The sequence below is a fragment of the Zootoca vivipara genome, chromosome 4 (genome assembly GCF_963506605.1).
Source record: "Zootoca vivipara chromosome 4, rZooViv1.1, whole genome shotgun sequence".
NCBI classification, from domain to species: Eukaryota; Metazoa; Chordata; class Lepidosauria; order Squamata; family Lacertidae; genus Zootoca; species Zootoca vivipara.
Window position 1 is genome coordinate 28,420,890 of NC_083279.1, and position 13,431 is coordinate 28,434,320.

Below are 13,431 nucleotides of genomic sequence, written 5' to 3' on the forward strand. Positions count from 1 at the left end.
TTTGTCCTCAACTCCATTTTTTTTAGTGACCGGTTTTTGCCCAAGGATAAATTTGGCCATGGCAAAAGCTGCCTATTGGCAGCTGAATTTCACCAGTAGCCCCTGTCCACATGTTTCAAACCTTCTTTCTCAACTATATCACAATATTCCAACTCCAGGAACTGTTAAAAAGGGCAGGGCCTCTAATGCCTGTACAGGATTCCCCCATAGTGAGCAAGTGGTGATGTCTGTTGACATGTCTGAGCACACATTGGCCTCTGGATTGTGGGAAACTGCACTGCACTGAAGCAGTGAAAAGACTCAGAAATGGCTATTTGCTATGACTGGAAGCAGTTCTGCTTCAACATCGGAAAATACTGGAGGCAAACAAGGCAGCGTCTTCACGAGTCTGTTAGGGTGCCAACTTGATTAAAATATAGTGCGATCGCATGATAACTAATCACACGATGCTGTTCATACACATCATTTGAATGGGACTTCAAAAACATCAACTTTGGGGGGGGCCTGCCCCCTCAAGTATTTTATTGTGGGGGCTGAAGCTCCCACAGCCCCCAGGAGTTGCCTCCTATGTACTTTGTGTAATGCAAGACCTCATAGCAAGGAATCTAATTTTAGACATCATGCTTAAATTGGGGGGGGGGGAACCAGGATTCCAAGTCTGGCATGCAGTAAGTGAGCGCCCAATATCATTAAAGATAACTATCAGAGAGGGGAGAAAGCAACACTGGGTAGAAAAGTTAGCAATAGGTTTCACACAGATTGCAAAGGGAAAGCTTTGCCCATTCTTTAAAAAGAAACAATATCTAGAACAATACAATTTTTCTGTACCTGTAAAAAGCCTCAAAGAAAATTTTTGTAGAACTGTCACTTAATCTATACGTCCGACCCTCTCCTTCCCTGAAATAGAATATTTGTTTTAGTTTAAGAAAAAATGAGCATCATAACTACAGAATTAAATTTCAGTCTCTTCAACAAAACAATTAAAGAAAGTTTACTACACACACAATTACATTTGTTGTCAAAGCTGTGCCCACCAATCACAGGTTTGTTTATTTGTAACGTCTGTGAGTTTTACCATTTTATTACCCTTTTTATCAATCTCCTCACCTCACAGCATCAGTCAGGTGTTGTGCTCTCGTATAGTTAAATTCAGCATGGTTCTTCAAGGAATAATACTGAGTCTTTGGGCTTCTTTTGCCAAGGTAGAGATTGACAAGGTTGGTATTTCCATAAAGCGCTTAAAATGAAGGGGAGGAAAGATTAACTTTTTCACACCTCTGTGCAAAACCCCTTTCCCTCCCCAGTTCTGCAGGGACAAAATGCAGGGCAAAAGTCACATTTCTAGGATTCCACGTCATGCTGCCCTCATTGTAAAAAAGTGCAACACCGAGACTGCAACTCTCCAGCTTCCTTCCAGAGAAAAGTATGGAAAGACTAGGCCTCCACCTGCTGGCAGTGGAACATTCTGAGATCTGGAGCGAACTATTAGAAATCTATGAACAGCAGGCAACTTCGTTTCATTGTAACATCTAAGTCAGGAGGACAGACTCTGAATGTCCTGAGCTGCACTGGTGCTTAGTGACCTGTACTAGCTGCCTATTTGCTACTGAGCTTTCTGACTGACAATTGTCCACAACTAGGTACCAGTACATCTAACAGACCATCTCTCCATCTCACCCTTTACAATCATGAAAGGAGAGTGTCATCTGCAAACTTATTGGGGAAAAAGTCCTTTCCAGTTATAGCAACTGCTCTCTGGAATGCTCCCCAAAGAGAGATATGAGAAGCTCCATGTGCTTCAAATGTCTCCTAAAACCTCAGATGTTTTCCTAGGCTTATTTGGATGCTATTCTGTTCTGTAGCTGGCTTGATGGTTTAAAGTTATTTGCTGAAATTGATTTTTAATGATATTTTGACATTAGAGTGTTGGTTAAATTTCCAAATAAAGAAGAAATACTTTGGTTGTCCTTCCTCTCCACTTGCAGGAACTTTAAGCCAACACAGGCATCCAGCAGTCTCTCCATCCCAAAGGGACTGGTACCCAGACGTTCGGCAATAGACATTGAAGTCAATGGTTCCTTGGATTCCATCAGCAGATCAAATACACCAAGATCAGAGGCAGTGAACATAATCTGGATCCAAAAAGGGGTGAGGGAGTACAAAAGGAAAGAGTTCAAAATGGTCTTTAGTTATTGACTTTTCAAAAAGGAACAAGATGCTTTTGAAACACAAAAAGATTATAATGCAGTTCAAGTCCATTTGAAGTGCAGAAATAAAAGCAGGACATAGGTATGTTAAGTAAAATAAGTTCAAATCGTTGCTGTATCCCACTTGTGCTGTGGGTCTCATGCATAGACTCATTTTCTTATTAAAGCATTCAAGTGACAACACCAGAAGTTTCTGCCTTTGTTTGTGCTGGGTTGACCCCTGTAACCCTAATATTTTCTTTGCCATTTAAAGACATTTCTGATTATTCACAACCATTTACAAGTTGAAAGTTTCAAACTCCTTGCAAGTATTAAATTTTTCAGACAATACTTTTACCTTTGGAATTAGATATGCATGTTGATACAGAAATAACATTTTCAGAGCTTCAGCTTCTTCTGTCGCATTCATGGTTCTTTACTGCGTCTGTCAGAGACCTCACAGTCTTCCTCTGATGAGCAAGTTGTTGTTGGAAGAAAGAGCACTCTGCTTGTGGTACTTTTATTCAGAATTCACTGAAACTGAATTGACAATAAGTCTAGATAAATGACAATGAACTTTGCAAATGACCGAGGCCAGAGATGTTTGTAGAAAAGACAAGTGGAAAACGATTTCTTTCTCATTCATTCTCTCTATTTCTTTCTCTCTATTCTAGAATAGAATAGAATAATTTATTGGCCACGTACCAAACATACTTGGAATTTTGCTATGACTACATTGCATTGCAATGTAAATGTACCTTATACAAACACTGTTCCACTCACAATACAATAGCAAAGCAGAGGAACCCCACCCATAACTTGCCTACCGTTCTGCTACACAACTACAAAATTTGTTGGCACAAGGGAAAAACCTGTTCCTGTGCCTAGCTGTTTTTGTAGGAGCCATTTTTGTGCCAAAGTCGATAAAAGGGAATGGCAAAAATTCCCAAGAAGCTCACTAAAGAACTCACTTCTAAAAATAACAATATAGAGAAATTCAGAAAAATATGCAAGTAGTAATGCTGAACGAGGATAGGTAGAGTCTGAAGAAGAAAAGTTAAGGAGCACGAGAACGGAATCAAGGGGAATCCAAGAGAAAGAAAATGAACAATGAGGAGCTTCCCACAGAAGGGAAATGGAATCACAGAGTTACTAAGAATCAGAGAATCCAGAAACAGAAAGCTTTGAGGCAGGGGTGAAGGCAAGGGACCACATACCTGTGGAGACGCAGCAAAAGCAGAACAGCAGGATAGTTCTGCATGAAGCTCACCTTGAGTCATTCACTAACTCTCATCCAAACCTACCTCAAAAGCTTATTGTGAGAATAAAGTCAAAATAGGGAGAACTAGGGATGTCACCTTGAACTCCTTGAAGGAAAGGTGGGGAGATCTAAATGTAGCAGGAGGCTGCAGTGTCCTTGACCAAGCCAGAGGAGCAGCAAAAAGACTAACCTTTATGTGCCTTGCTCCCAGGTAGCAGCTGTAATCGTATGAGGCACACTTCCCAAGTTGACAATGTTGTGATCTGCAGTCCTATGGCTGCTCAGAAAACAGCTGCATTGGCTTAAATAGCATGTAGCCATCCCCACCCACCAAGTTACTTAATTGGGTTTAGTATTGCAGCCTTTATCAGGAGCTAATATTGGCTTTGCTGAATCAGTTACTCAGAGGAGAAACAAGAACAAAAAAACCAAGAGAGTCCTGAGGCACCTTGAAGGACCAAATATTTGTTATTCCGGCACAAGAAGAGCTGAACTTTAGTCTATTTCATCACATAAGTGGTGTGATTCTCAATTACAGGGGCGTGGGGAGGGCAAAGGAAGGGGAGTTGGATGCAGTGGGTCAGAGGGAAATGAAATGCCAGAACCGCAGATAGGGGCTGTTTACATTTGAGCTACAATGAAGGCAGGATAACCCTTTAGGATAGCAATGATAGGCTTGGTAGTGCTGAGTGAATTTACATCTGCAAACCATTGTCTTTATTCAGACCCAAATAAATTGAAGCGAATGTCTTCAATACGCTGGGCCAAATGCTCATTTTCCACCTCAATGTCTGGCCTTGTTTTAGCTTGGCTGGGGACTGGGAAGGATAAACGGCCAATACCTGAGCCAAGGTCTCCCTACATCTGAAACTTAATAAAGTTGTGGCCAATTTTAATCCCATAGCACGTTGTCTTGAGTCATTATTCTGCTCGAGGGTCACCGGGGTTTGGGGGGACTCCCCCTGTCCACTCAAATTTTACCTCATTCTACCATAGTTTATCCCATTCCTCCATTTGAATATTGTGTCCCACATCTTGTGCCCATTTAATGATAACTGATTTAGCATCTTCATATTTTGCTTCCCATTCCAGCAGCAGATTTTACATTTTTTATATTAACTTAGTATCATTTTCTATTATTTCTCTCTGAAAAGTTGATATTTCATACGGAATATTTCATTTAATTGAAAATATTGTAACCAACCTGTTACATTCTCTCTAACTTTGTTAAATTCTTTCAGTTTTAATTGGCTTTCTGATTCAATTAACAACTGTCTATATGTAGCCCATTTAGTGTCCATATTTAATTTCCCCCCTGATATTGCCTCTAATAGAGAAAGCCACCATGGTGTTTTTTTTTTCTAATAATCCTTTATACTTTTCCCAAACTTTAAAAATCGCTTTCCTTATAATATGATTTCAAAAGCTTTGAGGTACTCTTGCCTTGTATTTTAAAATTTTATCCATTCCTGGATCCAGCAAAAACAGGAGGCTACGTAATATAATTTCAGATCTGGCAGGGAGAAGCCTCCTCTACCTTTAATATCTGTTACTAATTTATACTTTATTCATGGCTTCTTGCCCCGTCATACAAATTTTGAAATATCCTTATCTTTGAAGCATCCCATATTGCTTGTTACCAGGATTGCTTGGAATAAAAACAACATTTTTACAGTACATTCATCTTAATAACTGATATTCATCCTAACAAAGACAAGTTCATTTTATTCCAAATTTCCAAAAAGATTTTCTCAGTTCTGACAGCTCCCATGGAAATCGGCAGCTAACTGAAAAGGGAGACCAGCTTGGCACTGTTACCGGGAGGGAACTTGGGGTGTAAGAAGGGTGACCATGCTTAACTGAAAGGACTAAATAGGGCCCAGCTTGGGTGTGCCAAGCCCAGCATACATTGCATAACAGAGGGATGTTAACATCAAGGAGTCCAAGGGGCTTTCAGAGCAACAGGAGCAGGTGTGACCCATAGTAACCCTTGGATGTGGAAAGAGGTGCTGGGTGGGCATTGGAAGGGGAATTGTATGCAGTGGGGTCAGAGAGAAATGGAATGCTAGAAACACAGATAGGAACCATTCGTGCTACACTGTAGTCCGGATAAGGACAGGGACCTATTTTGGATAGCTATGATAGGCCATGAAAGAAACCGACTTGGTAGTGCTGAGTGAATTTACACCTGCAAATCATTGTCTTTATTTAGACTCAAACAGGGGCGTAGGAAGATAGGGGGTGGGGGGTGGGCCGCCTAGAGCGGCGGGATCCAAGGGGCACCATCGCGGGTGCCAGCCCCATCCCCAAAACGTGCACTGCACCCTGCCTCGGAACACGTGTAACGCCCCTCCGGGAGACGTGCCACACCCCTGTTTCTTTTTCCTGGTTTGGCTTATGTGCTCCTAGAAAAAAAGGGAAGCAGGAAAATGAAGGTAATAACTACTTACAACGGTGGTTAACATGTAACAATTTTTATTGTTATTTTAGCTTCTCTTAGAGTTCAACCATAATGATAAGCAAGGGGGTGGAGGAGATATTTCCACATGGTGAGGATTTGCAACAATAAAAATACAGTCATACCTCGGTTTAAGTACGCTTCGGTTTGAGTAATTTCAGTTTAAGTACTCTGCGGACCCGTCTGGAACGGATTAATCCACTTTCGATTACTTTCAATAGGAAAGTTCACTTCAGGTTAAGTACGCTTCAGGTTAAGTACAGACTTCCGGAACCAATTGTGTACTTAAACCGAGGTACCACTGTAAAGGCATTAAGTATGTTCAGTTATGGCTACAAAGAATCGGGCAGAAATATATCCATTCAGTCACGACACTCACAGAATGTTCTTGGTCAATGTCTTCCTAAAATGGCATCAAAGAGGCCTGTTTTCTTTTGCTGAATCTCCTTAAAGCCAGCGGCACTGAGGAGCGCATTGTACTCTGACACGGTACGTTCTTTTCCTTGAGTAGCAAGCAGCATAACCAAACCATATATATGAGCTTCCAATGGCCCCGTTCTGTCTTCGTTGAGAACTATTTCCACTACTAGAACTCCACCACCTGTTTCAGAAAAGGACATGGAAGGGGTATCATTACATATTAAAAAGCAGTACGTATGTTACTTTTCCCAAGTATCCTGGGATCAGAAGCTCAAGAAATAAAGGAACGCAGCTGCGCCTGAGTGGCACACAGACATAAGGGGAAGGGGCCATGGGGAAATCCAAGCGCCTTGGAATGAGAATCAGTTCCCACAGGAAACACCTTGGACACCATGCACCTACCAGGCTTGCAGGCTTTGTGCAGTCTAGTTAGCAGTTGCACACACTTCTCATCTGTAAAGCAGTGCAGGATCCTAGACAAAATATACAGGTCAGCTTCTGGAATAGGGTCTTTAAAAAAATCACCTGAAATAAAACGAGTAGAGTTATAATTTTGTATTTCTTAGTGTAGAAAGTATTGATCTGATGTGTATAGATCTTTCCTATTCTAATTAATTCAAGAGGGTTCTGGAAGCTTCTCTGTGTGAAAGAAACAGTCAGAAGGTTCATGGTGTTTGGGTTATTCCTTCAGAGAAGATGGGTACAGCTGGTTTAAACTGGCTCTCTTATCTTTTTCTGTTAATGTCATGGTGACTATAAAAGTATGGTCAGAAGGAGCCTGAGTTTCACTTTTACTTTCTATCTCTTTTCCTTCTGGTGTGGTGTTCTGTACATAGTATAATATAATGTTAAGGTTATACTTATTATAAGTTATTGTAAATGTAAGTTAAGTCTGCTGCAACTGGATTTCTTATGGACAGTGCCAATCCTGAATGTATTGGATTTATAACCATTATGCTCATTTGCCTTCAGTAGCAGTAAAGCTCTGCTGGATTAAATACAATTGCCTCTGGTCTATTTTTGGAAATCCTGCAACGTGTTAAAGTTTTTAATCTGAGGACTATATACTGGAATCTGCTCTGGATCAATATTGAGTAGAATTCCATGGTGAAATAATTATTATTCTTACAGAGACTGGAGGCAGAGCATAACCATCACAGCTCGTAGTCATTTATAGACTTATCTCCAGGAATTTGCCTTTTCCCCTTTAGAAACCATCCAAATTGGTGGCCTTCACTGTCTCCTGTGGGAATGAGTTCTATAGTTCAACAATGTATGTGCTCCCACCAGCCCCAGTCAGCATGGTCAAGGATGATGGGAGTTGTAGTCCAACCATAACTACACCGATTCTCAATCCCTGCTTAGTGCATGGCTGTCTTGTTTGCGGAAAAATGATGGAACGTTTGTAGGATAAAAGAACATTTTACCTTTGTGAAAAGTAATCCGGTGTTCCTCTGAGGAGACAAAATGTTTCTTTCCTGTTTCCACTACTTCAGGTAGGTCAAAAATGGTCACAGTAGAATTTGGATACAATGAAATACATTTACTTGCTAGGGCACCAGTACATCCTTAAGGGGAGAACCAAAGGGGGGGGGGATTAACACATTGCGCATATCAAAGCATTCCCAAAAATTTCTGCGCATATCTCTAAGATTGCACACCAGATAGGTGGCGGTCCAGTCACTTCATTCAGTGGTAAGTATGTGCCACTTTTGCAGTTCTGAGGATGGGATAGTTCAGAGTTTGGGTCATGGGTTATTAGGGGGTGAGAGGACAATATTGTTCTTGCACAACACAAAGCAAAACCTTGTGCTGCAATTCTATCCTGTTTAACAGGAGCAATGAAAATACAGTCCAGAGAAATATGGGAGTTTGCCAGACAGGAGTGGCCAGCACTCTTCTTTTCAGTGGACCTAATTGAGACTTCTGTCATTTGAACTGAAGTCATCTATTGCCCTTCTCCCCACCTACCCCACTGACTCCTCCGATGACTTCCTGCCTCTTTCCATCTGGCCCAGGGTGGGGCCTGACAGTCCTCCTTAGGACTGTTGCTGCGGCTGCTGCTAAGCAACAACTGGGGTATTTGGGGGGGGGAGTTTTGTTGGGAGTCTTTGCTGTTGTTACAGATATTAACTGATAGTAACTTTTTGTATCTTTATTTTTATGTGGAAATAGTTCAGTTTCGTTATGTAATGTGTTTTATTTATTTCTATGACTGCTTTGCTATATTTATAATTTTGTGAATCTTTTCATATGGTAAGCCACCTTGAGCATTGTTTTAACTGTGGAAAGGTGGCATACAGATAAAATGATGATGATGATGATGATGATGATGATGATGATGATGATGAGAGTGCTTACAGCTCAGGGGAAAATGGGATGGATGGATGTTTCCTGTTCTACAACAGCAGCCTTATGATTTTGGAGTGCCAGCATAGGAAGCCATGTGATAATTTATAGTACTTACCTCCCACATCACAAACGAGTAGGAAATGAGAGAGATCAAATGCATTCAACACAACTCCACTCCACGGACTCCACATCTCATGCATAAATTCCATGAATTCTCGCAAGCCTCTTTCTGTTCTAGTAATTCAAAATTGCATTGGCAGTTAACTGAAGGGATCTTTGAACAGAGGATGGTTCTAAACAGGAGCCATATTCCACATAATGCTGTTGTTTTTTTAGTTCTGTGTGGATTTCCTTTCCTTTCTTTGGCCTCATCCTTCTTTTTCCCATTGATACCAGTGGACAAATCATGGTGGGATGTATCCATAATCCATACACAAATTTAAATAAAATAATAATAATAATAATGATAATAATGATAATAATAATAATAATAATAATAATAATAATAATAATACATCATTTACTGTAGCAGTGCATCTCACCAGTATTTCAAAACCTCACGGGTTTTTTTTTATTACCTTTGACAAAATTAATTTCCCTTGTGACAATGAATTGGACAAATAAGGCTTCTTCTAACTTTGCTGTGTGAGGCATGACATTGTTAAGAACTCAGCTAAGGACTGTTTAGTATGCCCAAACTCTTCCATCTGAATTCCATCTGGATAAACATTGCATATCTATTTACAGGTAGGTAGCTGTGTTGGTCTGACACAGTCAAAACAAAATAAAAAAATCCTTCCAGTAGCACCTTAGAGACCAACTCAGTTGGTCATAGGTATGAGCTTTCGTGTGCATGCACAAAGTATCTGAAGAAGTGTGCATGCATACGAAAGCTCATACCTATGACAAACTTAGTTGGTCTCTAAGGTGCTACTGGAAGGATTTTTTAATTTTGTTTTGATTGCATATCTATGTTTCCATCGGTGCCCGAATGTGTTATTAAAAATGTAACAATTCTACAGGCTGTGGTTTCTAATATATGACCACTTAGGGGGGGAGGAGAAAGCACCCCTCTTCAAACCTGCTCCTCTGCATGTCAGTGGAGGCACTGATTTTTATAATGCTACACATGGAGGGGTCTTGGTGTATTAATTGATGGGCAGAAGCCTATATCACTAGTCATACTGAGGAATAATGAAGCATTGATTCAGGACCCCATACAAAAGGAAGGGTTGAAGTGGACTGACTTCTCATTTTTCAAGTATTATATTATATTATATTATATTATATTATATTATATTATATTATTAGCTGGTCATGCATTGCTGTGGCTCTTCCCTGTGATTCCCCCCACCCTGTCCCAATCTATGACATATCCCATCCCATTCCCCCCCCCAGTCATCCCTGTGAGCGACCCCACCAGACCCATGAACTATCCCGTCCCCTTCTCCCCCCACCCCCAGTCATCCCTGTGATTCCCCCCACCCTGTCCTGATCCATGACGTTTCCCAACCCCTCCTCCCCCAACCCCCACCCAGGCGAGTCCCCACTTCCATTCGGTCTAGTCTGTAAAGGCGAGCTGAGGTGCTGTGGAGAGGGAAGGTTTTCTAGCTGCAGTACAAGTGTATCCGCCGCTAGAGGGTGACGTTTTGTAACCTGGTTCTTATCCCAGCATATTCGACAGGGTCTCCTGGGTGACTTCTTAGGTCCTTAAAACAGGGTTTTACCTTGCACAGGTGTGACATTTGTATACCCCATGTAGCTAGGAACACTCGCATAGTGGCATGCGATGTTGTGTCCAAATTTCATCGCTATCGCTCAAGAGGTTTTGAAGAAAGGTGGAAACCAACAGACATTGCTAGTTTACATTTTTATATGTATAAATATTATTATAATCATTTTATTTTAATATGCTATGCTAAATTACATTGTATTATATTAATTATATATCTCATATTGCACTACTATTTATGATATGTTTTCAATTGCAATAAATAGCTTTGAATTCTCTTTACACATTTGTCCTCAACTCCAATTTTTTAGTGACCGGTTTTTGCCCAAGGATAAATTTGGCCATGGCAAAAGCTGCCTATTGGCAGCTGAATTTCATCAGTAGCCCCTGTACACATGTTTCAAACCTTCTTTCTCAACTATATCACAATATTCCAACTGTTAAAAAGGGCAGGGCCTCTAATGCCTGGGAATGTCCATCAACTTTGGGGGGGGGGCTGCCTCCTCAAGTATTTTATTGTGGGGGCTGAAACTCCCACAGCCCCCAGGAGTTGCCTCCTATGTAGTTTGTGTAATGCAAGACCAGATAGCAAGGAATCTAATTTTAGACATCCTGCTTAAATGGGGGTGGGGGTGGGAACCAGGATTCCAAGTCTGGCATGCAGTAAGGGAGCTCCCAATATCATTAAAGATAACTATCAGAGAGGGGAGAAAGCAACACTGGCTAGAAAAGTTAGCAATAGGTTTCACACAGATTGCAAAGGGAAAGCTTTGCCCATTCTTTAAAAAGAAACAAGATCTAGAACAATACAATTTTCTGTACCTGTAAAAAGCCTCCCAATCCATGACGTATCCCGTTCCTTCCTCCCCCCACCCCTGGCTCATCCCTATGATTCCCCCCACCCTATCCCAATCCATGACGTATCCTGACCCTCCTCCCCCAACCCCCACCCAGCCGAGTCCCCACTTCCATTTGGCCTAGTTTGTAACGGCGAGCTGAGGTGCTGTAGAGAGGGAAGGTTTTCTAGCTGCAGTACCAGTGCATCCGCCACTAGAGGGTGATGTTTTGTAACCTGGTTCTTTTCCCAGCATGTTCGACAGGGTCTCCTGGGTGACTTTTAAGGTCCTAAAAACAGGGTTTTACCTTGCACAGGTGTGACATTTGTATACCCCATGTAGTTAGGAACACTCGCATAATGGCATGTGACGTTGTGTCCAAATTTCATCGCTATCGCTCAAGAGGTTTTGGTGAAAGGTGGAAACCAACGGACATGGCCAGTTTACACACACACACACACACACACACACACACACACACAATTATATTCATTTTATTTTATTTTATATTATTATGCTATGCTATATTATATTATATTAATTATATATCAATCTCATATTGCACTACTATTTATGCTACGTTTTCAATTGCAATAAATAACTTTGAATTCTCTTTACACATTTTTCCTTAACTCCATTTTTTTAGTGACCGGTTTTTGCCCAAGGAGAAGTTTGGCCATGGCAAAAGCTGCCTATTGGCAGCTGAATTTCATGAGTAGCCCCTGTCCACATGTTTCAAACCTTCTTTCTCAACTATTTCCCCAACTATCACAATATTCCAACCTCAGGAACTGTTAAAAAGGGCAGGGCCTCTAATGCCTGTACAGGATTCGCCCATAGTGAGCAAGTGGGGATGTCTGTTGACATGTCTGAGCACACATTGGCCTCTGGATTGTGGGAAACTGCACTGAAGCAGTGAAAAGACTCACAAATGGCTATTTGCTATGACTGGAAGCAGTTCTGCTTCAACATCGGAAAATACTGGAGGCAAACAAGGCAGGGTCTTCACAACTAGTCAGTTAGGGTGCCAACTTGAATAAAATATAGTGTGATCGCATGATAACTAATCACATTATGCAGTTCATACACATCATTTGAATGGGACTTCAAAAACATCAACTTTGGGGGGACAGGGACCTTCCCCCTCAAGTATTTTATTGTGGGGGCTGAAGCTCTCACAGCCCCCAGGAGTTGCCTCCTATGTAGTTTGTGAAATGCAAGACCTGATAGCAAGGAATCTAATTGTAGACATCATGCTTAAACGGGGGGGGGGGACCAGGATTCCAAGTCTGGCATGCAGTAAGGGAGCTCCCAATATCATTAAAGATAACTATCAGAGAGGGGAGAAAAATACTGGAAAGGTGAATACAAGTTAGAAATAGGTTTGACACCCATTCTTTAAAAAGATACAAGATCTAGAAAAATACAAATTTTCTGTACCTGTACATAGCCTCATAGAAATTTTTTGTAGAACTGTCATTTATTCTGTACGTCTGAGCCTCTCCTTCCCTGAAATAGAAAATTTGTTTTAGTTTAAGAAAGAATGAGCATCATAACTACAGAATTAAATTTCAGTCTCTTCAACAAAACAATTAAAGAAAGTTTACTACTCATGCAATTACATTTGTTGTCAAAGCTGTGCCTAACAATCATAGGTTTGTTTATTTGTAATGTCTGTGAGTTTTACCATTTTATTACCCTTTTATCAATCTCCTCACCTCACAGCATCAGCTAGGTGTTGTGCTCTCGTATAGTTAAATTCAGCATTGATCTTCAAGGAATAATACTGAGTCTTTGGGCTTCTTTTGCCAAGGTAGAGATTGGCAAGGTTGGTATTTCCATAAAGCGCTTAAAATGAAGGGGGGGAAAGATTGACTTTTTCACACCTTTGTGCAAAACCCCTTTCCCTCACCAGTTCTGCAAGGACAAAATGCTTAATACAAGGATAATGGGGCAGAAGACACATTTCTAGGATTCCACGTCATGCTGCCGTCATTGTAAAAAGGTGCAACACCGAGACTGCAACTCTCCAGCTTCTCTTCTGAGAAAAGTATGGAAAGACTAGGCCTCCACCTGCTGGCAGTGGAACTTCAGGGTGCAAAGCTGCCACATGGCCGAAAATGCCAAAAGCAGCCACAAGGAGTGGCCATTCTGATATCTGGAGCGAACTAAGTACTGTATTAGAA

At 41.2% G+C, this 13,431-nt stretch overlaps 2 protein-coding genes across 15 annotated transcripts in view; both read right to left on the bottom strand.

The window, feature by feature from the left end:
- Positions 1–2: 2 nt before the first annotated feature.
- On the bottom strand, positions 3–6,421 carry LOC132591979 (acetylserotonin O-methyltransferase-like). Of its 6 annotated transcripts, none has more exons than XM_060273436.1 (5): positions 6,285–6,421; positions 2,545–2,726; positions 1,958–2,132; positions 1,108–1,237; positions 3–897 (listed from the first exon to the last, which is right to left on the bottom strand). In XM_060273436.1, exons 2-5 carry the CDS (start codon positions 2,614–2,616, stop codon positions 804–806), a joined length of 471 nt encoding a protein of 156 aa, XP_060129419.1. In that variant the 5' UTR covers positions 2,617–2,726; positions 6,285–6,421; the 3' UTR covers positions 3–803. The 6 variants fall into 6 exon arrangements, with proteins under 6 accessions (XP_060129419.1, XP_060129420.1, XP_060129417.1 ...); XM_060273437.1 differs by lacking the exon at positions 6,285–6,421 and adding an exon at positions 6,031–6,167; XM_060273434.1 differs by lacking the exon at positions 6,285–6,421 and adding an exon at positions 3,638–4,598 and having other exon boundaries at positions 2,545–2,720.
- The window catches only part of LOC132591134 (acetylserotonin O-methyltransferase-like), a 30,301-nt gene continuing 21,617 nt past the window's right edge, over positions 4,748–13,431 (bottom strand). For all 9 annotated transcript variants that reach the window (XM_060273427.1, XM_060273432.1, XM_060273426.1 and 6 more), the window contains 6 exons: positions 12,964–13,093; positions 12,686–12,754; positions 8,793–8,911; positions 7,753–7,893; positions 6,728–6,850; positions 4,748–6,506 (listed from right to left, as the gene is read on the bottom strand). In XM_060273427.1, coding sequence (XP_060129410.1) covers positions 6,298–6,506; positions 6,728–6,850; positions 7,753–7,893; positions 8,793–8,911; positions 12,686–12,754; positions 12,964–13,093 — 791 coding nt within the window. In that variant the 3' untranslated portion in view covers positions 4,748–6,297. The remainder of the gene's footprint in view (positions 6,507–6,727; positions 6,851–7,752; positions 7,894–8,792; positions 8,912–12,685; positions 12,755–12,963; positions 13,094–13,431) is intronic.